The sequence below is a fragment of the Perna viridis genome, chromosome 13 (genome assembly GCF_037379345.1).
Source record: "Perna viridis isolate PV_CMFRI_1.1 ecotype Kerala chromosome 13, ASM3737934v1, whole genome shotgun sequence".
NCBI lineage: Eukaryota > Metazoa > Mollusca > Bivalvia > Mytilida > Mytilidae > Perna > Perna viridis.
The window spans coordinates 16,921,205-16,949,174 of NC_142457.1; the positions used below are offsets into that span (position 1 = coordinate 16,921,205).

The following is a 27,970-nucleotide window of genomic DNA, read 5'->3' on the forward strand; positions in this document are numbered from 1 at the left end:
TGAGTACCTGTTTCTCTAACCATGAGCCAGTTAGGAATGTACGTCAACAGAAACCAGTAGAAAGCCTGGGAAGCCGGCCCCAGAGCCAAATCAACATGAATAGCCTTGACTCTGCCAAGTCAGATGTATCAGACAAGCAAACTCTTCTTGCTGTTATACAGTTTCTGAAGAAGAATAACTTAAAGGTAGTTTTTTCTTCATTTTGCAAACTTTTTTATTAACTGATAATATCGTAGACCTATTAACCCTAACACTAGTACTAGTACTCAGTAGTAGCAGAATCCAAACTTGATAATAGTATTAATACATTCCAAGACAAACCATTTCCAAGTTGACGGGTACAAGCTGCAACGACGTGACCGAAGTCAGCATGGCGATAGACTATTAACTCTTGTCAAATATGACCTACCCTCAGGTAGAAAACATTCTTTTGAATCAGATCAAATTGAAAATATTTGTTATGATTTTTTTTTATTAATGTAATGATAAAAAATGGTTCATTATGGGAGTATATACCCCCCTCCCTCAATAAAGAATGAAGAATTCTATGAAAGTTTTACCAAATCTTTAGACAAAGCTTATGTTTCATATTATAATATTATTGTTTTTGGAGATTTAAGTTTTTATCCTTTATCAGACGAAAAATCTCAAACCTTGTCTGATGTTTGTGATATTTTTAATCTTTCACAACTTACGTGTATCAAAGGTCTAACATGTTTCAAAAAAGGTTGTAATCCCTCACTTATGGATGTTTTTCTGACGAAAAGAAAAGAAATGTGTTTTAGAACAAATAACAGTCCAACTGGTGTGAGTGATTATCACAATATTATTTCAATGGTTGTAATAGGTAATTTCCCAGTTGACAAAAGGAAAGATGTCAAATGTAGAAGTTACAAAAAAATTGATTTAAATTATTTTACAAATGATTTACATTCAATTAAAATTACTGAAAATTGTAATGATACAGATTTCAATAATGTGTACAATGATTATGAAAATGAGTTTGTAAACGTTTTAGACAAACAAGCTCCAATAAAAACTAGAAGCCAACGTAGAAAACTACTTCCTTGTATGAACAAGGAACTTTGAGGGGCCATATATAGAAAACAAATGCTATATACTAAATTTATTAAAAACCGGAGTGACAAAAATTGGGAGAAATTTAGGTAACAAAGAAATTTGATAACAAAACTCAAAAGGAAATCTATGAAAGTAAACTTTTTAGTACTTTGCTCTGGAGCATAAAAAAATTGTGACTTCTGGAAAACAGTCAAGCCATTCTTCTCTAAAAAAAGGGAATTGTGGAGAGCGAAAAATTGTACTACTTGAAAATGACAAAATTATAAACAATTCAGAAGACGTGTCAAACGTATTCAATATTCATGATTTTTTTTCCACTGTATCTGACAAAATTGGAGCAGATGTTGAATATGACCCCTCAAACCATCCCAGTATAAATGAAATTTTGAACATTTGAAATTATAAAAACAGTTTTATATTTAAAGAGGTATCTAATGAAAATGTAGAGAAAATTTTAAATAAAATAAATGTGAAAAAGGCCAAATGTGCAAGAAAGAGCACTTCGTTTTGTATATGAGGACTATAACAGTTCTTACCAGGAACTCCTCATCAAAGCTAGGGTGCCTTCACTGCAGATCAGACGGATAAGACGGATAATCTGGTAAATGTAAAAAATTCTAAATATTCTTTCAGGTATGTAAACTTATTGAATATGCCTCAGGTAAAGTCAAGCAGCTATGGTAAAAAATCTTTTAAATTTGCTGCAGCAACACTCTGGAACAGCCTTCCCAACCTATTCAGGACAGAATAGTTTTTCTCATTTCAAGAGCCTAATTCAGTCCTGGAATGGTTCGGAATGTCGCTGCTCTGCATGCAGGTAACTTTCCTTTAGATATCATGCTCATTTTCAGCTATACGTTTTGTTTGGCTTCTGCTTGAATAATAGTACTTCTGCATTAGATTTAGTTTCTGCATGTTTATATACATGTTTACTTTCATGTTTATTTCTCTGCTATATTAATATGTTTTAATTAGTGCATGCTATGTTTGTTTTGTGCTTGATTATATGTATTGCTTTGTGTGTATGTGTATGTGTCTTTGCCTTGTTTTATGTTATGTTTTTGTTTTATATTCAGTCAAAAGCTCCTTAGAGCTTGTGTTTGTATTTTATAACATGCGGAATCAAAATTAAGTGTTCTTATCTTATTTGACCTGACATTACGAATGTAGTGACTAATGTGAGATTTGAAGCTGGATTGTCTCATTTGAAATGAAATCACAGTTCTACTTCTAATGTATTGGAAAAGTTTGAATAATTGATGCCTATCTTTCTGGTATCAGGTCCGTTCTCTGTATGAACTTGTTAACACTGAGTCTGTTCCCCCAATACGTTTTAGTCTGATTTTTCTCTGACCTTGCAACACTCCTCTTTTTTATTTGGATATTGATATGTCGGGTTGGGGTCAGAACGATGTGCCACCCAAAAAGTTGGAGATTCAGAGGTAACCCGGATTACCGCCTTTCAACTTTTTCTATCTACTTTCAAGTTGAAATCGTGCTTGTCACACCTACCGATTTCGATTCTTGAATCATTTACTGTATGCTGAAACCATATTTGCCACAAAATTACATTTTCCAGGAGAGACCCTATATTGTTGTCATTTTGAATCGTAATTGAATCAGAATCCTAGCTAAGACTAAAGCTACATGTAAAAACCTACTTAATTACATGCACAAGATGAATAATGAGTTAGGAATGTACATCAGCAGAAACCAGTAGGAAGACGAGTGAAACTGGGGTACGGTACATGTATGACATGAATGATGGTTATTTTGACAAATATAACTCATCTGTGGACTTGCTGTTATATTTTACAAAATAGAATATTTTTTCTTTACATCCATGTTGGCTCTAATTTCTGAAAATTGGTGACCAAAATTTGCAGCTGGTGATTTTTCTGAAGACAGAATTTTGGAAACCAGAGCAGACCTGTATGGTTGCTGTAAATATCCTTTTCATAGATTAAAAGTTTTATTAAAAATATACATGTATTTCTATTCCTTATTGTTGCAGTTGTTCATGATCCCAATAAGTCAAAAAGATTCTTTCTTAAACCATATACCTTGAAATTATATATATACATGTAACATGTAGGTGGAACAGACTCAGGATGAAAAAGTAATAGGGCAAACAGGTACAAGGCCACCAAGGTACAAAGCGAACAGACCCAGGTTCCATCTTGCCTTCATGTGATTTGATTTTGTCTTCATTCTCTTGTATTTTGTCAGATACAAAATAAAAATATTTAAAATCCTATTGTTGAAATTTTACAACTTCAAAGGTTCAAACCATGATTTGCCATAAAATCATGACATGCGAGCTACTCAAAACTATTTAATGTGAGGTTGGTTACTGCTTCATCATTCATCATCATTATTCATGAATCTGAAAATGTATGATTTAATTTTGATTTATCATCTTTATGTCTGTGGATGACTTAAGATGGGAAGAATGATTGTTATGTAGATGAAAGATGAATCCCATTCAGTTGGACTGAATAAACTTAAGGAATGAAGATTTTTTTATCTTTAATTAAGTTATTTTGCTTCAGAATATGTGCTCAGCCAATCAGAATTCAAAGAACACTTCATTCTACTTTCTGTTCTGAGGAACTTTCTGATCAGCCAATCAGAATTCATCTATCACGATTTTGAAAGTATTATTCAAATTGAAAAACATGAGGATTCTGAAAAAGTCATCTGAACAGAAAGTAGAATGGATGTGCATTGTTAGATCCTACATGCAGTGACTGAATGGAACAATTGATAGGTCTAATTTTAATTAGACTGGAATAAGTGTAACCTGTACATTATACATTATGTATATATATATATCTTCTGTTTTAAAACTTGCTTCCCATCAAAAATACAATATACATTTGTATAGAAATTGGTTACAGTAAGACTGTAGCAATAACTATACTAACCTTGCACACTATGGTTTTTAGATATGAAAATCCTGTATATTTTTTCATATTGTTAATTATACACTTTAATCCTATTCTATTGCAATCTCAAGCTAAAAAATTAACATGTCATAGAAGAAAAAGAGTTAAGGAGGTAGACCTATGGGAAAGGAAACAACTCTTGAAATCAGTGATATGTTTGTATCATATTCAATTTCACCAAAGCCTATCAAGCTTTCATTTGATACAGAATGAAATCAATCCAAGTTAATTCGATGCTTACACGAGATTGATATAAAATGCTGAATACAAATGTTCCAATGATTTTTAAGTGTTGTGTCCCTTACCCTACTTCTACCTCCTTAAATCATTTCTTTTCATTGACAGTGTACTGAGGAGTTACTGAAGAAGGAAGCTGGTATATCTGATGATGATGTTAAACCACAAACTGTCGGACAATCTGAGAATGATGTTTCCCAAGCTCTTGCTGCTTACAAAAGGTGAATAAAGCACAGACAGTCAGTCAGTAATATTTCCACTGAAAAAATTAAATTAGCTACTTGTACAAATATAGTATAAAAGAGATATTGCTTGCTGTATACAGATGATAAAAAAAATTGCTGACAAATTCACAAAGCATGTTTAGTCTAAAAGAAATATTTCTTGCCGCATACAGCTGGTAAATAATCTACATATGATTATGAGGTACATTTCAGCTTATGACTATTTTGATGATTCCATTTGCCCATGGTGGACAAATCAAGTTGTCCACACTTTGCCCACATATAATGCCCATGTTAGACAGTCATCCATGTGCCCACCATATCAGGTGGACAATGTAGTGTCCATGCACACAAGATCTAGTGGATTTGTGATAACTGTTGATTGAATTTAATTCAAGATTGGCAGTTTTATTGCAGAGTTCAAACAGTTGGCAAATAAAAAGGTAATGTCTCAATCCTTTACCTATAATTGGCCTCAAGCCAAAATTGTGATGCCAACGGGTGTAATGTGTTTCAACCTCTTGTTACATAAAAATATGAATGAACTACAAGCTGTCCTTGTACTCAAGCTCTTGTAACATGTAAGTAGTTTACTAGTCTAAAGACAGTTTTTTGAACATGCAACCAAAGTTAAGAAATGTAAAAAAATTACCGGTATGTACTGATCAAAATCCTTTATACCTACAGAGAGTGGATTGAACTCCACTGAGAACATGGTAAAGGCATGTGTTATAAAAAATATAACTTTTTAATACTATTTTTGAGAGAAGCCTATAATTATTTATAGTTGAAAATTTGTTATATTTCAGTACGGATGACCCATCATTGTATACAGAATACTACACACATCTAAAAACCTTTATAGAATCCTGTTTGGATGTGCATAAGGTATATTCTAGGGGCACACTCATTCCAAAAATTATGAGTTAAGAAATATTTTGATATTACATTGGATTTGAATAAGACATTTTTTATTAAAAATAATGTTCCATTATTCTGAGTAAAATTAAAGCTGTAATGCACTCCCTGTTTCATCTTGTCTTAATTTACTAGCAAACAGCATAAAAGGTCTTAACTTTTAGAATGTATTTTTATTATCTTCAGGCGCGTAGCTGAGGCCAAATTGAAGTGTAGGCAAAATTACGGCAGGTGGTCTGGAGGCTGCTTAAGGCCCCCAGCAGGTCCAGGGGGTGAAGCCCCCTGAAGCTCCACGGAGATAGCGTTTTAGAGCATCATTTATGCCTCTCCTGGATGTATTTTATCTGAAAAAAAAAAAAATTAAGTGCAGGCAAAAGCTACGTGCCTAATCTTTTATCTTGGAATGCCTGAAATCATAGCGTTGTTTCCAATTATGAATTTATCAGCTTGAAAGAAATAGGTGTGGTATGTACGAAATTTTAAGTTGAATTAATGGAGAAACAATTTAGAATTTAAATTTGCTTGAGCCAAAATGGCCATGAAATGTGAAGGGTAGGTGCCAAAATGAAAAATATGGTAGGTAAGGTAGCAGGAAACAAGACATATTATTTTTTTAGCCTTGCTGCTGTTGGCATGGTTTAAATTTTGCTTAGTTGTAATATTTAATTTCAGTAAGTATGGGTTAATTTAATTTTTTTTCTATGAACCATGCCTTCCAGGTAGAATTGATTGGATTTGAATTGTATCCCTTTGAATGAGTGTTTTTCAAAAGCACTCATAATATTTACAATAACATGCATACTGCAGTTTAGTCTAACTGTACAGGACTGCTTTCTGAGTTTATTCAACATCCATAATGAATCAACCAGTAAAAGTAAAAGTTCATTCAGTTCAGTTGTATAGAAATTTCTTTTGACCAAAAATTGAAAGATTTGCATAGACTGTGTACTGGTAATCAATTTTAAGTTGCAATTTGTTTTTATCAAATTGGTTAAGTATTGAAAGTGCATCAACTGTAATGACAGCAAATGGCTAAAACAGTATAAAAGTTTGAATCACAAATGACAAATACATTTTGAATGGGAACTGTAGGATAATTTAAAGTTTCTAAAATTTGAAGGTGAAGAGATAAATGAATGTTACCTAAACCCATTTGTGTCTTTTTTTTTCAGGTGGAATTGTACCTGATTATGTATCCTGTATTTGTTCATATGTACTTAGAGCTGGTTTACAACCATCACGAAAGCCGTGGTAAGTATTGTAAACTGGGAAATTTCTGCACCATTTTTTTTGTGGTTTCTGTGATCAATCCTTAGATTGTACTATAATTGACTTCAATGAAAATATTCATGGAGGTTTGATTTTCGCTTTCTGGGTCTAACCGTGAAAATAGCGAAAATATAACTGCTGTGAATATTTCATGGTTTACAGTATTGAATATTAAAAGTGTGTGAGTAGCTTTAGAATAGCAAGGATATAGTATAGTAAAGTAAATTAACATTATAGGACCAAATTCATATATATGTAGTTCACCTCACAGTGTTAGAAATTTTGTGTTCACTTTTGTTCACTTTTGTGAATGGGCCACACAAACACATGTGGACACAGGACAAGGGTGGATCCAAGATTTCAGTTTAAGGGGCATTGATAGAATAAAATGCGGAGCAAAGCATTTTTGGAAGTAGAATTCGTGAAAAATTAAGATTTCAAGCAAAAAACTTTTTTTCTCCAATTACAAGGAGGGGAAGGGATAGTGCTGAATGTGCCCCCCTTTCTGAATCAGCACCTGCAAGAGCCTTGAAATTGTGAAGACATATATCGATGTGTACATTTGGTTCTGTTTGAACACTGCATCAAAATGTACCTAGTATTTTTTTAACAGCCGCTATATATAAAAATATAATGAAATATAATAAAATAAGTTACATTGAACATACCGTATGTTACTAAACACCTTTTTAAATGTAACATGCATTTTGTATGACCCACTTCTCAAATTTTACCCTAGATTAAGTGGATAGTTCTGGACATGGGTAACTAAGGTAATGTCCATTTATCCATTGTGAAACTTCCATTTGCTTGAGACAAGCACTGGTTATGAATCAGAGCTTTTTTATTGGATAACAAATATCTGTGCTATTCTTGTGTAAAACTGTTGAACTTTCCAAGGTCACTTCTGGGCTGGTTGTTGACTACAGTTGCAACTAGGTGATTCGTAAATTTATTAAAATGTTTCTACAATACATGTAAATACTTAACATGTGAGTTTGTACTTTTCATATGTGAATTCTGTTGTTTGAGTATAATTCAAGAATTTTTATTAATTTTTAAAAATTACAAGTTTCTGAGTCCACAGGAAGTGGCAGGATATTAAGTTAAACCCTCCAAAGTTGGATATCTGTCTATCTGTACATATGTCTGTACTTGATGGCTTTCAGGTGATAACTTTTGACAATACTTGAGGACATTCTTCCAACTTTGGATGAGTATTTAGTATCAGAAAATACAGATCAAGTTTGTATTTCAGTTTGATTAAATTATTACACAAAGGTAATGCCCATTTTAAGTTGTTTTTACCTCCATTTTTGCAACATGAAGGAGTATCATTCAAACAAAGTCCCATTAAATGCCCTTTTTTGCTAAATTAAAATGTTGGAGTTTTGAAATAGTTTTTAACTTCATGTTTTACAGCGATAGAATTCTACCACAAGTTTTCCTCTGAACAAGAATATTATTACCAAGAAGACATAAAACAACTATCTACTGTTACCAAAAAAGAACATATGAGGGGAAACCAGTTGATGGATAACTTCAAGTAAGACTAAGAAAATATTAATTCACTTCCTGGTCCTAGGCGGCTGGATTGAAATTTAAACTCTGCTTTAGTCATTCATAGGATTGGGAGGTACATGTAATGCTACTAGTGTTTGAAGATTTGGAGTTGTCAGTTTTTGATTTGACGGTTGCAAATTGAATTTATTGGAAATGCATGAGAAGCTTCAATAAAAAGTTTATATGAGACCATCAAATCAAGATTGGTAATGGAAAATCTAAAAGATACTATTCCATTCATATACAAGATTGACTTTGTTGATGAAAATGTATGACTACAAATTATCAGACACCTTCAAATATGATTTCAATGTTATCTAACTCAGTGGAGCCTTGTTATTTTTTTAAATTTGTTAAATTTTTATCTTACCCTTGGGTGTCTTGAGATTTCCCTGTCTTGCACTCTCATTGGTGTAGGATTCATGATTTCTTCTATTCTTAAGATAAGATAAACTCTAATTTTTGTACACAAGTACTGTATTTTCACTGAAAAAAATCTTGAAGTAATGGAATTAAGTTGGGTTAAAAAAAAAACAACTTAATTACATTACTCAAAGTTTTTTAAGTGAAAATACAGTACTTGTATATCAAGTAGTAGACCCATCGAAATTTTTTTAAGCACATCTGACATTCGGTCAGACACAAGGTCATGACTTGTCTGACCGAAAAAACTCTGAACAATTTATCGACACACGAGACAACGGAAGGGACGATATATCAAAGGATGAAATGACGTGTAGCGAATGAACCGGAAGTTACATATTATTGTTTACAATCAAATTGATTGACTATCTCGCTAGACTGTAGACTAATTCACGTAATTATTAAAACGTTCTAGTTTTATTATTCACAAAAACCACGTCAGTTTTGAGAAAATCTTCTTTAACGTAAGAAAAAAACATCGGACACCCGGGCCGACAAGTAACGTGTATTTACCGGACCCGGGACAATTTTACCGGACAGGTCCGACGGTCCGGCAGGTTTCGATGGGTCTGAAGTAGTATATGTTTATGTGCAAGTGTTTGTAAGAATCAGGCAAAATGGGAAAAATAAGAAACATGCATGTCAAAACCCCACCAATCTGACAATATAATTTCACCCAGGGATGCTTTATTTGAAAAGACCATTATTTAATCTCTGCATCACTGGCTTTACTCAGAAATTTTTCAATGGAATGTTAGAAAAATGAGGTTTTTGACAGAGTTACCTGTCCTTGAAATGTTAATTTTCAGTGCATTTTAATGAAATTGTAACTCAATGGTCCAGCAGGATATGGAAAATCTTGTCGTCTTTCTTGATTCTGATGGTGAAAATTGCAAATTAAACTATCAAAATGGTGGGTATTTTCATACCATATTTCACCCACTGCCTGATTCGTACAGAAACTGACACTTAATCACAAAGCACATGTTTAACATTACTGGATATTAGGTTCCTGTACAGAATGGGGTCCTATGGGTCATTTCCAGAACCAAGTACATTTTACTGCAACATCATTGGTTCAACACATTTTGCATAAACTGTACAATTGTTAAAAAAAAATTAAGTTTCTTCTATTCATCTGTATTTTAGAGCCAGTAAATTCATCATAAAAATGTCACGAGATTCTTACAACCATCTGAAGAGATACTTACAAGATAACCAGATGAAGCCTCTCCTAAACATCATACAGGAACATCTATTTATAGATGGTAAGCCTGAAGTACAAGTCCTCATATGAATCGGGCAAAGTTGAAAAAATTGAAACATGCATGTCAAAACCCCATCAATCTGACCATATAATTTCATTAAAAGTTTTCTTTATTTGAAAGGACCGCTATTTGATCTGTGTATTAGGGGAAATATTCTTAAAATTTTTCATTAGAATGTTAGAAAAGTGAGGATTTTGGATGGAGTTATCTTCTCTTGATATGCTTGCTAGCAGAGTTGCAGTGGTTATAAGTCAATGATATGTTATATATTTTATATATGCTTTGATTCTGATGATGCAAAGTCGAAAGTTGTCAAGTTTTCCAAACCATGTTTCATCCACTTTGCTATTTTTAGTAAAGACAAATGTTTTCGGAAAAAAATAAAGAATGAGATACAAAACACAAGTTATTAAATAACCCATGTCAAGCAGATTGTGAACATAATTCTTTTGTTTTTTCATTATAAATTCATATCCAGTAATAATAAACTAGAGAAATTATCTTTTCTTTGTGTATGAATTGGGCAAAGTGGAAAAAAAATTGAAACATGCATGTCATGTTTACAGACTTTTTGATAATGTCACTGACTATTTCTGTTTTAAAACAATGTGTTAAAGTATTATTAGAGAATTAATCTGTAGTAAAAAATAGAGGTTTTTTTTTCAATCATGCCTTTAATTCTAGATGTTCTATGGCAAATAGACAACTTTCACATTTGCCATTTACAACAAATCTGGTGGAAACTGGTTTATAGTTTTATACAAGACAAATAAAGTACCAATAATAGTTATGTGGAAACATGTCTCTGAACAAAAAAAAATATCTGAATTACTTTTGTGATCATGTTTCATTTAAAAATCCTTTGTAGTTTACCGATTAAGGTTTTTGTTCCCTTGTCTCCCATTGCAACATGTTGACCCCAGTTGGGTTCAGTATAAATGAAGACTTTTCTGAAGAAAAGTGAATACGAAAGTTGTCTATTCATTCAGTTAAATTTTGTATCTCTCTACAGTATTTGATGGTGTACCTAGAAATAAACAACAGATAGCAGCCACTGGAGGAGGTCTCCTGGGAGAAGCTGAAAAAGATGGTATGATCAGGGATCACGCTGGGCTTTGCCAATGTCGCAATTTGCAATTTTTTATTTGATCTGGTGACAAAAATAACCACTTTGCAATTTTCTTGGCGCCTAGGTTTTGTATATTAAAATTGACATAAAGTTTGTCAGCAACGGATATTCTGTCCAATTAAACAATTGTGTTGACACCTGGTCAAAGTTAATTGACCACAACCAATTAACGACTGAAGCCAATCAAAGGTAATTAGACCTGGTGACCGTGACTCACAATATCCTCCTGGGAGGTGTCAATCAGATGTAAATGTATTATTGAGCCAATCAAAACTCTTATCATCTTGTCAAAGGTAAACATTATCATAAAAAAATTTGAAATAAAACACCTTTTTCTGGAGTAGTACTTATTATTTTGCATATAAAGCGACTAATGATTTTATATTCTAAGACTAGAGCTAAAAACCTGCTTTATACCTGCATAAATAGAGTGAATCTTGGATACATGATGTCATAAATGAAAGGGTTATTTTGATGAATTCATGACTTGATACTGTCATATTTAAAAAAAAATTAGAAAAAAATTTTAGCACCTATTTTGGCTCTAATTTCTGAAAATTGGCGACACAAATTGGCAGCTGGTGATTTTTCTGGCGACAGAATTTTAAAAGCCAGAGCAGCCCCTGGTATGATACCACTTAGCATGCTCATGTGATTTAGAATTTTGAAAAGAATTATTCAAAAATAGATGTAGAATTTGAAATTTCTTTTTAACATTAATGGATTTGTATTGCAAAAGTAAAATAAAAAGCGACAAAATAACACAATTAAATATATGTGATGAACTCTGAAATTATCTTACAGTAATAAATTAATTGTAAAGTGGAGAGAACATAAATATCTATTGCATTAGTAGTAATTGACTGGCTAACAAAAACAAATCATGAAAATTTGTCCCACAAAAGAATTAATAAATAAAAATAGAATATTCTTTAATATAAACATACTTTGGAACAGTTGGTGTTGGAGATTCTCCCTCATGAACATTGTCTTATCTGGGAGACATTAACATAACAGCAAATTTTTTAAGTAAAAATTCAATTATTTAGTATTTTTGATATAATAAACCAAACACTTCCACAAATCTTACATTTTTTTTTTGTGGGAGATTTTTAATGTTTCATTGATTTTGTGGAGTCTCCCTCTCATATGTGAGTGTTTTGCATTTGTGCAAAACAAACTGATATTTTTGTGATTGAAGTTCCTGAAAAAAAAGTTCTAAATCTACTAATGGGAAGACGTCCTGAATTTTATGCTAGCTCAAACACATTTCAAAAATACTGTTTCTTATTTGTATTTTCAGCAAACAAAGCTAAAGTATTCTTTGGATTACTGAGAGAACCAGATATCAATATACCTTTAGATGATGATGATGACACAGGTGACGGAGAGGACAAACCTAAGGTTTGTTTACAGACATAATGTTTAACACCTACTTCTCTCTGTAAAGGAGTCAGTGGTTGAAGAAAGATTTTTTTGTCTTTAGTAGGTTTAAAGGAACAGGTTTTGCTAAGTCAAATAATGGATTTTCATATTACATGTATATGTATTACAAGACCTGAAATATTCTGTTCCAAATGTCATTCCCAGAGCCATATTCTTATAAAGAAATTTGAGAATTTTGATAAAATTCTGTCTATAAGATTCAAAAGGAAAGATCTTCATGTACATGTTGGTCTGTCATTGTTTAATTCTCAAATGTTCCTAATTCGGACTTTTATTTTCATATACTTGGCTTCATGTTACAGATTTTTGAAAGGTGAGATAGTTGTATTAACTATTAATGGGTATCAATAATTTGAAACATACCATCTGATAATAAATGATAACAGGTATCCTTTTCTGTATTTTTACTTTCAGAAAAAGAAAGCAAAAAAGGACCCCCTACAGTTGAGAAAGTCTAAGAACGATCCTCATGCTCCTGCTGGTAACAGAATACCTTTACCTGAACTGTAAGCATACATTGTGAACTTTTTCTGGGCCCAAAACATAGCACCCTGTCTAAACCAAAAACATTGACCAGTGTCTATAAAATCAAACCAAGTATTATCTTTGGGAAAAAATAGCAGACACAGTTAAGATCTGCTCATTTTGCTTATAATTTTCTACATTTTATGATAAAATATAAACACAGGAGACAAGATTTCAATTTTCGATACAGTAATTTGAATGCCACTGAGTTACCAGTATTTGGCTAATCAGGAAAGACAATTATGAGCAAGTGATTTGCATTTCAATAGAAGAAAGATTTTAAGGTCAAAGAGTAAAAAGTGAAACTAAACATACTAAATCCAAAAATAGATTAAATTTGAACCTGCCAAGATTAAACAGTGTGAAATTTGAACCTGCCAAGGTTAAACAGTGTGAAATTTAAACCTGACATAATACAGCAATGTCAATCTAAAAATCTGTGTAATGTAAACAGTGTTATGACTTTTTTTTTTTTTTAGTACAAGTCTTCCTAAGAATCTGGCAAAATCTTGAAAATTCTGAAATAGTCGTAGATTATTTCATGCCATGTTTCAAGCACTGTCTAATATTCACAGAAACTGACACATAACTATTGTCAATGTTGTTCTTTTTGTTAAGTATACTTGGTAAATTAATTAAGAAGTTCAGAATTTAATGATGAATTGGAGATATGACCAGAACTTATTTAAAGGATGGTCTATAGTTAATGGATGGTTACACTTTTATGAAATTAATTTGTTGTATTTTCACAGGAAAGACCAAGACAAGCTGGAGAAGATAAATGCTTTTAGAGAAGCAATCAAGCGTGTCCGTATTGGAGCTGATCAGATGCCAACTGTTTGTTTTTATTCCATTGTCAATGCTCATCAAGGGTAAATTATCATTTCTAGTGTAAATTTTACTTTATAATTTCATGATACTTTCCTTTATCTTACTGTTTTAATATTATCATTTTTACCCATGTCACCAACTGTGAAAGGAAGGAAAGACGCTGCTCATCTGAGTCTCTCAGCCCATTATACTTACAGGAACATACCATGTGTAATCTGCATCTCATTAAGTACTGAAATATGTTTTATGATATATCAAGATTTAAATAAAAAAATTTATTTTAAGAATGAACGTGTCCATATTCCTATCCCAGCAAAACTCAAAACCAATACCTTTCAAAATGAGTTGCATTTGTTTAAATAGATAAACATCTGTCTTATCCCTCCTATGATTAAGTATTGAACTGCAAAATATTTGTATAATAAATACAACTCGTTTCGAAAGGCATTGGTATTGAGTTTTGCTGGGATAGGAATATGGACAAGTTCATTCTTAAAATATTGTAAAGTATTGAAATACATTTTATTCAAAATGCACAATGAGATTAGGAAGTCTCACACTGTTAGGAATATCTTTGTCTCAAAAGTGAGAAAAGTTCAAAATTTGATACCATATATCAAGATTTTAATCTCCATACATCCAATTTGTAGAGTAACAGCAGTCAGTGTGTGTGAAGACTCAAGTCTGTTGTCAGCAGGATTCTCTGACTCTACAATACGAGTATTTACTCTGACTCCAAACAAACTCAGAAGTATGAAATCTCCCGAGGAGTTGGAACTTATCGATAAGGATACAGGTAAGATACTCGTATTACTGCTGCTTCTTTAAAATAGCTTTCTTTGGATCCTTAGAAAATGGGGATAACTCATAGGTTCTCCATTCAAAATCAGTTGAGCGTTTTAGATACAGTTTAAGGAGGTAGACCTAGGGTTAGGGACACAACTCTTACAAATCATTGGAATGTTTGTATTCAGCATTTGACATCAATTTAATGTAAACATCAAAGGAACTTGGATTGATTTCATTCTGTTTCAAAAGAAAGTTTGATAGGTGTTTGTGAAATTGAATACGATACAAACATGTCACTGATTTCAAGAATTATGTCCCTTACACTAGGTGTACCTTCGTAATTATGTTTTTTTACTAGTTTTGATGTAAAATGTACACCCCTTTCTGGAACTTTGAGAATATAAACAAAGTGTGTGTAACACTTACATATATAAAAACTGTTTTATATAACATACATGTGTAGATTAAGAACAAGAAAGACATTGAAATAAATTCTTTTAAATACACTTACACTTCAAGACTACTGGAGAAAACCTGAAATGAGATGGGTAATCCATAACAATGTACAAAAGAGCTTTTAGTCATTCTTAGTTTTGGTTCAGTTCATTTTGAGAGACCGCCCTTTTGCAGTATCAATTTTGTGTTGCAACTAGGATAGTCTCTCAAGGGAGTGGGGGACTACTATACTAGAAAAATGTGAAATTTACTAGTTCACAATTTTTATATGGACCAAGCATCAGTGACATGGGGTCTGAAACATGAATGGCCCAAAGTCATTCTGTCAGAAATGAAATACGGGCATGTAATTCAGAAGTTAGTTTTTATTTGGAACACAGTTGCTGTGCTGGCGTTTCAGACAAACTCAGGCCTTTCATTAAGAGGTGGTATCAGGTACTTTTACCCTTCTAAACTACTGAAAGATACCACCAGAATTTTAATATTTCAAACATATTTATTAAACAAAATGATGAAAAGTACCTCCTACAAAACCAATGGTACCTGAATGGCAAAAAAATAATGAAACCCCTGCAAACTGGCATATTCCCATTTGTCAAGTCTTTACATTAAACATGCATTGCATCATCACATCAACAGTCGTTATTTTGAATACAGATACCTCCTTCCCTCATTCATACTACAGATTCTATGAAGATGTATGATGGGGTCATTACTCAAATTTTCCTTATCTGAATACTTTTCTTTTGACTGAATTTCCCTAATTTTTTTTTTTATCACAGATGATGTGTTGGAGAGAATGATGGATGACAGAACTAGGTCAGATGTCAAATCATTAGTAGGTCACAATGGCCCAGTTTATTCCACAGATATTAGTCAGGACAAAAAATTTCTAATTTCTTCATCTGAAGATGGTTGTGGTAAGTAGATAACTAAGGATCCATTTAAGGAGGTAGACCTAGGGTAAGGTACATAAATCGTGAAATCAGTGATGTTTGTATTCTATTCAATTTCACCAAAGCCTCTCAAGCTTTTGTTTGAAGCAGAATAAAATGAATCCAAGTTAATTAGATGCTTACATAGGATTGATGTAAAATGCTGAATACAAACATTTGAATGATTTTTAAGAGTTGTGTCCCTTACCCTAGGTCTACCTCCTTAATTTTATGCAATGTAAGAAAAGAATGACTTCTTATTTTTTATTCACAAAGATGGTGACCAAAATATTTTTCCGATGACATGAAAACTTTATAGGATTATTTGCAGTAAGTTTATATGATCCTAGAGTAAGTTAAATGAAAATTTTTAGTCATTGAATTTAATATGTTTTGGATTAAGGTTATAGGTTTTAAAATTTGAAAACATCAGATACTACAACAAGCCAAAGTCTTGTCCTAATAGAGTATGTAAGTCTCGTCATGTGACCCCGTGATTTCACGAGATTGGGTCCAAGTCATCCATTCAAAAGCATGGAGACTTGCCATTTAGAGAATGTTGAGTTCAGTGTTGAGGGCAAAACATCTTTTTGTGTTAAAAAATACCGATAAAAAATAACAAATATCTATTTCTACATGATAATGGTATTAAGAAAAAACATAAAATAGAAGATTTTGCATTGTTATACAGCGTTTGGAGTACCCGAAGTAAACAATAAAATGCAGATCGGTCTTCAGTTTTCAATATGTTCTATGTTGTAAATTCCAGTAAAGAAAATGAAAATAGAAAGAGACTTACATACCCTGTGTCCAAAAAAAAATACAAATGAATTTATGAATCAATTAAAGCAAGAGAAAAAATAAAGATATATACTGAAAAATGCATGAAAGTATCATCCTTGTTCTTGAAAAGATTGTTCTCGCTGAAACAAAATGGGACTGCTACAAAGGCAGAATTATTTCCCATGATTTTCACACAAATTTCATGTGACTTTTACCTGCATTGAGCAAATTGACTTTGTGACAGAGTTCACATGAAATTCATGTGAACAGTATTTGCCTGTGTAAATCAACTGGTTTCTGTTTTTAGTTTATAAGTGTTTCTGTTTTTGGTTTATCTATAAGTTTCTACTGTGTTGTTTAAAAAGGTTGCTAGGTTTTGCTTTCTGCTTTTGCTATAAAACTTTATGTAATTTTTTAACAGTGAGATTATGGAGTCTTTTAACCTGGAGTAATCTGGTTTGTTACAAAGGACATCAGTATCCAGTGTGGGATGCTAAATTCAGGTACTTGGACTTTTCAAATTAAAATGTTTGGTTTTCTGGACATGATTATGAAAATCAGTAATGAAGGTTTTTGTTAAACATTTTTCTGTGTCCCCATAAGTAATGTAATGAGGTAGCTTTTTGAGATTTTTAGTTGATACTGCATTGAGAAAATCTAGAATGAAGAACCTGAAAACTAGGTAGGTCTGACTGTCAATATTTTTCTCTTGGTTATACATGTAAATGAAGTGATGCCATTGTTCATGTGTCTATTTGTCTCCATTTTTTCAGTTTGAACAGCTGTGATGAAAACTTAAGATTTTAATAGGATGTCATGTCACCATAAAAAGTCTACTACAGCTATTTTTCTTTTCTTTTAAACATGGCATGAAAAAACCCATCATTTTGATATTGTAATTTGACTGTTTGCACCATCAGAATCAAGGAAAACAGACAAAATTTTCCATATCGTGCTGAAACTTTGGGATACAATTTCATTGAAATGCACTGAAAATGAATAGTTCAAAGGCAGATAACTGTTAAAAGCCTAACTTTTCTAAGATTCCATTGAAAAATTTCTGGGCAAAGATAGTGATGCAGAGATCAAATAATAGTCTTTTCAAATAGATAAAGTATTCTTGAGTGATATTTCATTGTCAGATCGGTGGGGTTTTGACCTGCATGCTTCTGATTTTTCCCATTTTGCCTGATACTTACAAACACTTACACTTAATGTCGATGTCCTTTTTAAAGTATTTGAAATTACAAAAACTTTGCACATTTTTTTAATTAATTTATTTTTGTTCTCTTTTTTTCAGCCCGCATGGTCACTACTTTGTGTCCTGTGGACATGATCGTACAGCCAGACTGTGGTCCACTGATCATTACCAACCTCTTAGAATATATGCTGGACATCTATCTGATGTAGATGTAAGTTGTTTCACACTGTGATGTGTGGTTCAAAGACGAACTTAAAAAAAAAAATATATATGACGTTGAAAATTTTTTCTCCTTTTTTTACTATAGTAAAGAAAATATCCTGGTCTTAAAAATTAAAAAATTTGAAAGTGGACTGCAATATAGAAAGGACCATTATCTTGGATATATTAACTATAAAACTAAACATCACTAGTGTATATTTACAGCAGGCCAATGATCTAAATTAAATTTACAAGGAAAACATCACAATCCAATGTTTGAAAAATCCATTTTTTAAGAAAACTCCCAGAAAGAAGGGAAAACTAGTATTTTTGATTGTTTATATATAATTAATTTCTGAAATGAATGAAGACCCCTGATTTTGATTTTATTGCAAGAATTATCAATTTTTTTCTGTTTACAACATTAAATTTCAAAGAAATTGTAATGAATTAAGTTTTTTTTTTTATAGATTTTTTATCCTGCAGAATAGAAGTAATTCTTTGGAAAATATATGTTGGATGATATGTTTCAGACTTTCATCAACCATAAAAAAATTCTGAAACTTTGAAACTTGAAAAAATTTCCTACATATTGCTTTGTAAATGATACGTTGTGAGGTTTTTTTTGCAGACCTAAGATTGTTTGTGCACATTTATAGCATATTAATGTACTTTATTTAAGAAAAAAATCTTTATGGCTTTGTATTATAACATAAGTTATGTCCCTTAAACAATATGGTAATAGTATCAGGTTATAGAAATGAAATAGTGTCTATTTTTATTTTTAGTGTGTAGAATTCCATCCTAATAGCAACTATATTGTTACTGGTTCGAGTGATAGAGTAGTTAGAATGTGGGACAACCAGTCTGGGAACTGTGTCAGAACATTTACAGGGCATAAGGTAAGTTTGGGTTTTGCTAACAATTTAGGATCTGTGCCATGTTTCATAAAAAAACGATTGAATAGTAATTTTCGTCAAGTGTCCATACACTTCTTTAATGTCGTGGATACTGTAAGCACACTTACTATTCCCCACTCAATAAGTAGGTGGCATATTGGAATCACCTTGTCTATTTATCCTTCCAAATTTTGTCACAATTATTTCTGCTCCCAATAGATGGATAAATTTTCAAATTTGGTGTTAAGCTTAGTATAAATTGGACATACATTGCAAGTGATTTAGGTTGCCTTCCAAATCAAATTCCTGTACAAGTAGGGTTGTGCCTAGCAGGACATTGCATGCAGCTTCATGTTTTTGTGAATAATTTACTTTTGGTCATTTTGTGAGCAAAAAAACTTAAATAAGGGTAGCAACAAAATCAATTCCAGTCCAAAACAAATCTGGCAAAATTGATATTACACCACTGGAGCAGCTGGTACCACAATGGTCTTGATTTGGTACAGGTGATTCAAATGAATTAGTTGGTTAAATCTTGGTATTACAGCGTGCTGCACTCCCTTTCCCGTTGTTGTGTGAATACACCAGTGATGATTATATAGCATTTGCATGCTATTGTGTCATAAAAATAAATGGCCCTAAATAAGTTCCTTCATTATAACTAGAAACATGTTTCACAAGTTGAAAAATAGAAAAAAGCAGCAAATTTGACATCTTGAAACATGAAAATAAGTACACCGTTATCTTTGAAAATTGAATACAGTGAAACTTGTCAATACAGAACTCCCAAAAAATGAACAAATGATCAAATTCAACAGCCCAAAAACACCTCTCTAAACTTAACAAATTCTACAGTTCAAAAACACCTTTCTAAACTGACCAAATTCAACAGAGCAAAAAACTCCTCTCTAAACTGAACAAATTCTACAGTCCAAAAACACCTTTATAAACTGAACAAATTCTGCAGACCAAAAGGGGTTGAGTTCTTGATGCATGTTTACATATGTCGGAGCATTAATCTTTGATAATATCTTTCAGGGACCAGTCCAAAAATTGTGTTTTTCACCTGATGGAAGATTTATTGCTTCTGGTGGTAGGTATTTAATGTTTAGATAGAAAGAACTATGACAGAAACATGGAAAAGAATTGATATACTGTGAAAATACTTTCATTCCTGGGTACAAATTTTCGTGGATTAGGGAAGAAACACAAGTTTGTGGATTCTTAAATTCGTGGTTTTGAGTGTTTTTGATTTGAACCAAATTTTGTGGTTTTGTCTATCCACGAAAACCACAAAAATTGGTACCTCACAAACAATAGTAATTTCGCAGTATTGTGTTCTAGGATTCTACTATACCTCACCCAGGGATAGTACAAATTTGTCGTGAAAAAGTTGTTGATAACATGCATTTTCCTCTTTCTTTTGACACTTAGAAAATTTGATTTTTTGAAAGGACTATTTGGACAGCAGATTTTAATTGAGGGAAAGTTAATTTTCTGAAGTTTTCCCATAGAAACCTGAAATTAACAAAAAAAATGTGAATTTTAAGAGTTATTGATGGTTTTTGTATAAATTTTTCAATGATGGAATTCATTATAGTCTTCTTTAGATATTAAAGATGTATAAATTGAAATATAACACTGACTGAAAAGTGCCAACATTTAAAAAACTTGATACAGTCTGAAACATGTTTGAATATTCTTCACAGGCATGCACTGCAAGCTCTCATTAAAACACAGATTAGAAAAATGCTCTTTTGAAATCTTTTTATTTTAGGTGTAGACAAGACAATACATCTATGGGACATAGCCAGTGGTAACATGTTAGCTCAGTTAAAAGGACATACCGGTACTGTGTATTCTCTAGGATTCAGTCGAGAGGGGAGTGTACTGGCTTCAGGTATTAAAACTAGGAATATAGGAAATTACATGATATCATTATTGCAATTTTACAATTTATGCCAAAAAAGTTAATTTTGTACCCAACCACTTTAAGTGGTGAGGTATTATATATGATAACCTCCAAAGGTTGTGTGTCCTTTTGTCTGTCTGTCTGTCTCATTCCACCGTTGGTTTTCAGATGATTACTTCAGAAGATATAGCTGGACACCCCTTTTTCAAATTTTTTTGGATTCACCATTGCAAATGTTCTTTTTAGCATTGTTTTAATCCTTTCTACTTAAACCCATGAAAATTCTATGAGACAAAAATAAATTCTGGGATTAAGTTTCTTCCTATAAAGATTACAATGTACATGTAGTTCAGATATGAGAATAATTGAAATTTTACACTAAAATCATCTGCATTGTACTGATTTTAGAGAAGTTGCAGATACAAAATTTGAATTTTTAATGTACCTACCAGAATCGATGAAAAAGTCAGCATAATGGGAAAGAAAACCCCTATTTCATTTGGATAAAAAATCACTTAGTAGTTACACAATAACAATAAATAGTAATTCTTTGATTTCTTCAAATATTCATAAAGAGAATAAAGTTGATCAAACCCTCTGACTGTGTCAATGGCTAATAGGCTCTCTTGTTCATACTTCAATCAGAACAAAACGTAGATGTTTAGATGAATGTTAGCATTAAGTGGTAATAATTGTTATAACTTTTCAAAACTTTATAGGAGGACTAGATAATTGTGTAAAGATCTGGGATGTCAACCGAGTCTTGCAGGAGTTTGATACTGATTCTGATCTCTCCATACCCAGTTCACTAGTGGTGTAAGTTATTTTTACTTTGTTCACTAGTGGTAAATGTAAGTTATGCTTAGTTCACTAGTGGTGTAAGTTATGCTTAGTTCACTAGCAGTGTAAGTTAGTTTTGCTTTGTTCACTAGTGATGTAAGTTAGTTTTGCTCTGTTCAATAGTGGAGTAAGTTAGTTATGCTTAGTTCACTAGTGGAGGGAGTAAGTTTTGCTCTGTTCACTAGTGGTGTAAGTTTGTTTTGCTGCGTTCACTAGTGGAGTAAGTTGGTTTTGCTGTGTTCACTACTGGTGTAAATTGGTTTTGCTTTGTTCACTAGTGGGTTAAGTTTTGCTCTGTTCAGTAGTGGTGTAAGTTAGTTTTGTTGTGTTCACTAGTAGAGTAAGTTAGTTTTGTTCTGTTCACTAGTGGAGTAAGTTAGTTTTGCTTACTTCACTAATGGTGTAATATGGTTTTGCTGTGTTCACTAGTGGAATAAGTTTTGCTTTATTCAGTGGTGGAGTAAGTTAGTTTTGCTTTGTTCACTAGTGGTGTAAGTTAGTTTTGCTGTATTCACTATTCACTGGTGGTGTAAGTTAGTTTTGCTGTGTTCACTAGTAGAGTAAGTCAGTTTTGCTCTGTTCACTAGTGGTGTAAGTTGGTTTTGCTTTGTTCACTAGTGGATTAAGTTTTGCTCTGTTCACTAGTGGTGTAAGTTAGTTTTGCTGTGTTTACTAGTAGAGTAAGTTAGTTTTGCTCTGTTCACTAGTGGTGTAAGTTTTGATTTGTTCACTAGTGGTGTAAGTTGGTTTTGCTTTGTTCATTAGTTGAGTAAGTTTTGCTCTGTTCACTAGTGGTGTAAGTTAGTTTTGCTGTGTTCACTAGTGGTGTAAGTTAGTTTTGTTTAGTTTACCTATAGGGTAAGTTATTTTTTTAGCCACTAGACGTAAGTGACTTTTACGTAAGATTTATTTTTACATTATATTTGAAAATAGCAAAAAGAAAATGCACCAATATTTTCCAGTTTACAGTATACAAATTATCATTATTGGATAAACAAATCCAAACTGTTTTTTTTATGCTTCTACCTTTTATGAAATCCCCCAACACAATACTCAGGAAATCCTTATAAACAATTTATTTTCTCTTTAAATATTGCTGCTCGGACGTTAAACCCCAACAAACAAACTTAAAATTTAAGTGACTATATGTTGATACTTAAACCAGTGTAGTTGAAGTGCTGTTCTCAGTAAGAATCAAGTAGTGGGTGAATCATGGTAGAGAAAGGATACAATCAAAATATTATCTGAAATGCAGAAATGGCACTCATTTCTTTCTTAAGTGTCAGTAATTCAGGGTATAAATCATACGAACTGCATTACAATTTCATCATCAAAGGGAGATAACTCAATTTTCCACTATCATTCTGTTTTTTTAACTTTGAACTCCCTTTTCTTCATCCTCTGACACTTCTAAGACGAAAGAACTGTCAATTTGTCATCGATAGACCATAAACTGTGTGTCACCATTGTCAAATTCACATGTTTTTTCTGAGCATGATTCATTATTTTAGGTTTTGCCGGATTCATACTGATTTCAGCACTTAATAAACTAGCAGTGGTGTTTTTTTTTCCTGCAACTCATTACAGTGCAGCTATATTGCAGTCAACTAGTATACTGTAATATCTGTAACAGTTTTTTTCAGAGAATGCTTAGATATTTTGTCTACTGCTGTTACACAATGACACAATGACCTGTGCTGTGTCTCTCTTTCCAGGCTTCTGCTTACTGTACTATTGTATTTGACCAAAATGGTTGATTGAGGGTAATCTTAGCATGATGTAGGTTGCAACATTCAGATTTTTTTGCAAAAACTGACACTGTATATGACTATAACTTTTAAATGTTCCTTTTTACTTTGTTTCAGCAATGACAACCCAAAGCTGTTACTAGGGTCCTTCCCGACCAAACAGACATCAGTGCTGTGTGTTCATTTTACCAGAAAGAACTTACTACTTGCAAGTGGTCCAGTGTCCATATGAAACACATTAGAAATAGATCTGTGTTTCTTTTACAGCTAGTGTTGAATATACATTAGCAGGAGAAGGACCTTCAAAGGTAATGCTACGAACAGCATAAAGTGTTCTAGGGTGATGACAGGAAGTTGGGAGAATATGACTATACCACAAAAGTGTTCATTCATATTATTGAGGTTGGGAGATTGTGGCCAAGGTTAGATATTGTGCACCTGTTCTCCTAACTTTGATGTGCATTTTAGGGTATTTATTTTTCAAACACTATTGAATAAAGAAATATGAAATTAAAATATCAGTAGCAGTATTTCTATTCTCTACAAATTTCAAAGGTTTCTTGTTTAGCATACCGGTACATCTAAATGAAATCATATTCGGTTTCAACATGTAACATTTACATTGTGTGAATCAAGAAAAAGCTATTTTGATTTGCAGCAGTTTTTAAAGGTCATTTAACATCTTGGTCTCTTAATTAGCATAGTCATACTCCTAAAACAATAAATTTCCTTTTCAACACATAATGTTTGAATCCTGTGCATGTACATTGTATCATGTGAATTGCATCTTGTAGTTACAAGGTGTCAAATTTATATGCATGCAAATTGTGGGTAATTATAGTTGAGTGTTGTTAATCTTACATTCTGTTACGTTTGAAGTGCTTAATACTTGTTTAAGAATTTTAGGACTGTTTTATTTGTTGGCTATCAAGGTACAAGTCATTAGCTTATGTGATTATTGTGGAACATCTTCATAGATCATAATGATTGTGTGTGTGTGTGTATGTGTGTGTGCAATGTGACCATAGCATCTAAAGAATTGAGAATGCAAATGTAAAAAGTGTTAAGAGCATGCCTAGAAGTGCATCGAAGATAGGGCAGCTGGTACTGCTGTGCTGTCAGAGGGGAAACGTTTGCAATTCAACTGAATTTCATAATTATCAAATGGTCAAACTTCAATTAAATCTTGAATTATACCTTGAAAGTTATGGTTTGAATGTAAAATGTAGAAATGACTTAACATATATTGCTTTTAATAAATGCAATAAAACTGATTTGAATTGTTATAACTATGTGGACTAATGTTGTTATCACTTAGGGTCTTTCATGATCTGTCTTTGTTAACATTCTTTTAAAAATTGTAATCTCTGAAACATCTTGATGGATTGATATCAAATTTAATCACAAGCATGCTAGGGGTTCATACCTGGGAATAGGATTTGTAGGTCTTGTTCTAGTTTCAGTTTTCCCTCCGGAATTTCCAGTGTAGAACGTATTGAAATCTGAAGACTGATCTGCATTTTATTGTTTATTTCCAGGAAATTGATAAACATCATCACAATGCAAAATCTTCGTTTTATGTTTTTCTTAACATTTTTATCCTTGTAAAACTAGAATTTTTGTCATTTGTTATCAGCATTTTTACACAAGAAAATATTTCCCTTTAATATTGACCCCAATGATATGTTAATGACGAATCCATGCATTTTAATGGTAGACGAGGACCCATTCTCGTGAAACCACGGAGTCACGTGGCAAGACTTACATACCATATTGCCTCAATGCTTATTGAGTTTAAAACATGGCCACCAAACAAGGGGAGTATCAAAAATACAAAATGAACAGAATATCTTAAATTTCAAAACTAGGGAAATGTACTAGTATCATAACCGTTTGAAGTGAGTGTGGTATTTTATAGTTAGTGCTGATGAGGAGATAGCAAAAGCAAAACAAAACATAAAACAAAAGCACACACTAAAAAAACCCAACTTAGAACGTGCCATGTCGATTGTAATGGTAGAAAACGCCAAACTTAAAACTAATCTTAAAGAAACGAGAGAAGAACTTGGAGAATTCCGAAATAAAGAATGTTTTAAATGTATGCGAGATACTAGCTAAGTGTGTTGAAGGAAGGGATAGGCGGCTACTTGTACATTCGCATCCTCCCAAGTCCCAATTGGCTGGACGATACCTGCTAAATATGAATGAGTGATGTCAGGGGTTTGAGGGAGCGAGGGTGGACTCAAAACCCTGACTTGGGAGGATTTTACATTCGATGAGTGAGTTTTTGTGAGAAAATTCTGAATTTCATTAATTCAGAAAAGTAATTAAATACTATACCTCCATTTTGGTGCATGAAATCGTTCTTTAAAAAATATCTTTTCTGATTGATTACTAACAAATCACTATAAAATACGCGCAAATTGAACTCCACTTAATATTTGATGCCTTTAAATTTTCAACATATCAGTTCTCCTCACATAATACAAGCTTAGTAATGTCTTAATTTTTAGATTTTTCCTTTTTAATTATGTTACGTTACCGTTATTTGAATGCGATACTACCCATTAATTGTGCAATATTTGATTATAAAATAAAATGAAAGAAAGCACAATTTAAAATTTAAATTGTAATGAATTCTAAACTGCAGATGCCACTTCCCTGCCAATGACTGAAAATGTAGCGTTTTTTTTTTTTGCCGTCACCACTTCTACTCAGGATTTACTTATTTTGGCGGTTTGGAAAGACGTAAAAACAGTGCGCACACGGCTTTATAATTACATTTCCTGGATAAAAATCTCGAGGGAATAATTCAATTTGAATCAGGGCGTTTCAATAATAAATAATGTTTATTCATTATAAGTAATTCATGACAGTTTGACTAAATATTCGTGATACACAAACAGAGAATCATACATTTTAAAATGAGTAAAACTGATATAGCAATAATTTCAACAGTCAAAATTTTTATCATGGCGAAACAGCTCAGAATCTTGGTTTATATGCGGGGAGTTTTAACAATACTACATGAATATTGCACCAAAAATAAGCAGACAGAATAAATTACAAAAAATAAAATAATAAAAAGACCAAATAAACAAGACAAAACAAAAGCTAAACCACAAAACCAAAATGAAAAAAAAGAACAAAACATAAAAAAAGACAAAAACAAACACAACCCCTTTAAAAAAACATACGAAACAAGGCACAAGGAGATACAAAACGAAACTTCTTAGATTTAGAACACGACTGGTGATCAGTTAATCAATTCCTAAAACTCATTCACCAAGGAGAGTTTCGACATAGTTGAGCACTTAGAACAAGTAAAGAAGCTACATGTGATACGTAACCAAATAAGAAAGAATTACGATGTACCAAATAATTTCAAGCAGAATATAGCATTGAAAACGCAGACAACCTGAAAATAAACTGCACATGAAAGTGATGGAAATGAAGGGCGAAAACGTAATTACCGAACTGATAAATTCTTGGCAATAGTCAAATGGAATAGTCATAATGGAAAGTTATAACAATGGTAATCGGAAAGTTGGAGACCACCGCAACTGAAATTTAATGTTAATCTAAATATAGCTTTTTAAAGTAAAGAAACAATGTAACCGATGTATTATAGACACTGTTTAAAATACCAATCAAGTATCCTGGACATATATAACGAAATGCAAATAATTGTCAACCGAATTATCTTAATGAAACTTTGCTATAAAAGTTCTTCAATTTAGTGATGAAGGTTCAACGCTCAAAATATGATACTTATTTACAATATGTAATACTAATTGTACCAGGAACGAATGGGGAAGTGAAGTTAGAAAAAAAAAAGAGCAACTGAACTTGGCGGTTAAAAAGCCAAGAAAAAGATAAAATAACGTGAGACGATCGACTCAAACGTTTATAATCAAAGGACATTGGGTCTGCAACAAAAGAACGAAGGTATCGAATGGTAGATAATCATACAACGTTAACAACTCAAAATGTATAAGCATAAAGCATAAAAGATTTATTTAACGTCGGTTTTACATATAACAATAGAACAAAAGCTCTGTTGAGCTTTTATCCGACGGGTAATTGAAATGCTGGAATATGATCGAAAGCTAGCTAGATTTAAAAAAAGACTTACTTATTATGTTGACAACCTTCATCCGATTAAGGAAGTTGGTGTCGTAAACAGAATTTACCCTAAGACCACCTAAAATACATCGACAACGATAAAAAGGTAACAATCAAAAGCCGATAAAAGATGTGAAAAAGGAAAGTCAATAACAATCAAAATAGACGACACTTTTCAATCCAGATAATAAGGCAACATTTTGAAATTTTTATATCACAA

At 32.4% G+C, this 27,970-nt stretch overlaps 1 protein-coding gene and 2 long non-coding RNA genes across 4 annotated transcripts; 1 reads left to right on the top strand and 2 right to left on the bottom strand.

Moving 5' to 3' along the window:
- Positions 1-23: 23 nt before the first annotated feature.
- Positions 24-8,708, bottom strand: LOC148599763 (uncharacterized). Of its 2 annotated transcripts, XR_015918136.1 has the most exons (4): positions 8,610-8,708; positions 1,617-1,678; positions 696-756; positions 24-164 (listed from the first exon to the last, which is right to left on the bottom strand). It is a non-coding gene; the product is annotated as an uncharacterized LOC148599763 (long non-coding RNA). The 2 variants fall into 2 exon arrangements; XR_015918135.1 differs by lacking the exon at positions 8,610-8,708 and having other exon boundaries at positions 1,617-4,377.
- On the top strand, positions 51-24,899 carry LOC148599764 (transcription initiation factor TFIID subunit 5-like). The gene is made up of 19 exons (XM_088559154.1): positions 51-185; positions 4,374-4,486; positions 5,299-5,377; positions 6,580-6,658; positions 8,099-8,222; positions 9,812-9,930; positions 10,943-11,020; positions 12,363-12,463; positions 12,920-13,011; positions 13,783-13,902; positions 14,512-14,657; positions 15,889-16,026; positions 17,246-17,327; positions 18,125-18,236; positions 19,015-19,128; positions 20,164-20,218; positions 20,903-21,025; positions 21,757-21,853; positions 23,743-24,899. The coding sequence occupies exons 1-19, from the start codon at positions 96-98 to the stop codon at positions 23,855-23,857; spliced, it is 1,977 nt and encodes a 658-aa protein (XP_088415280.1). The 5' UTR covers positions 51-95; the 3' UTR covers positions 23,858-24,899.
- On the bottom strand, positions 13,896-27,872 carry LOC148599765 (uncharacterized). Its single transcript, XR_015918137.1, has 3 exons — positions 27,761-27,872; positions 15,162-15,184; positions 13,896-14,093 (listed from the first exon to the last, which is right to left on the bottom strand). It is a non-coding gene; the product is annotated as an uncharacterized LOC148599765 (long non-coding RNA).
- Positions 27,873-27,970: the final 98 nt, after the last annotated feature.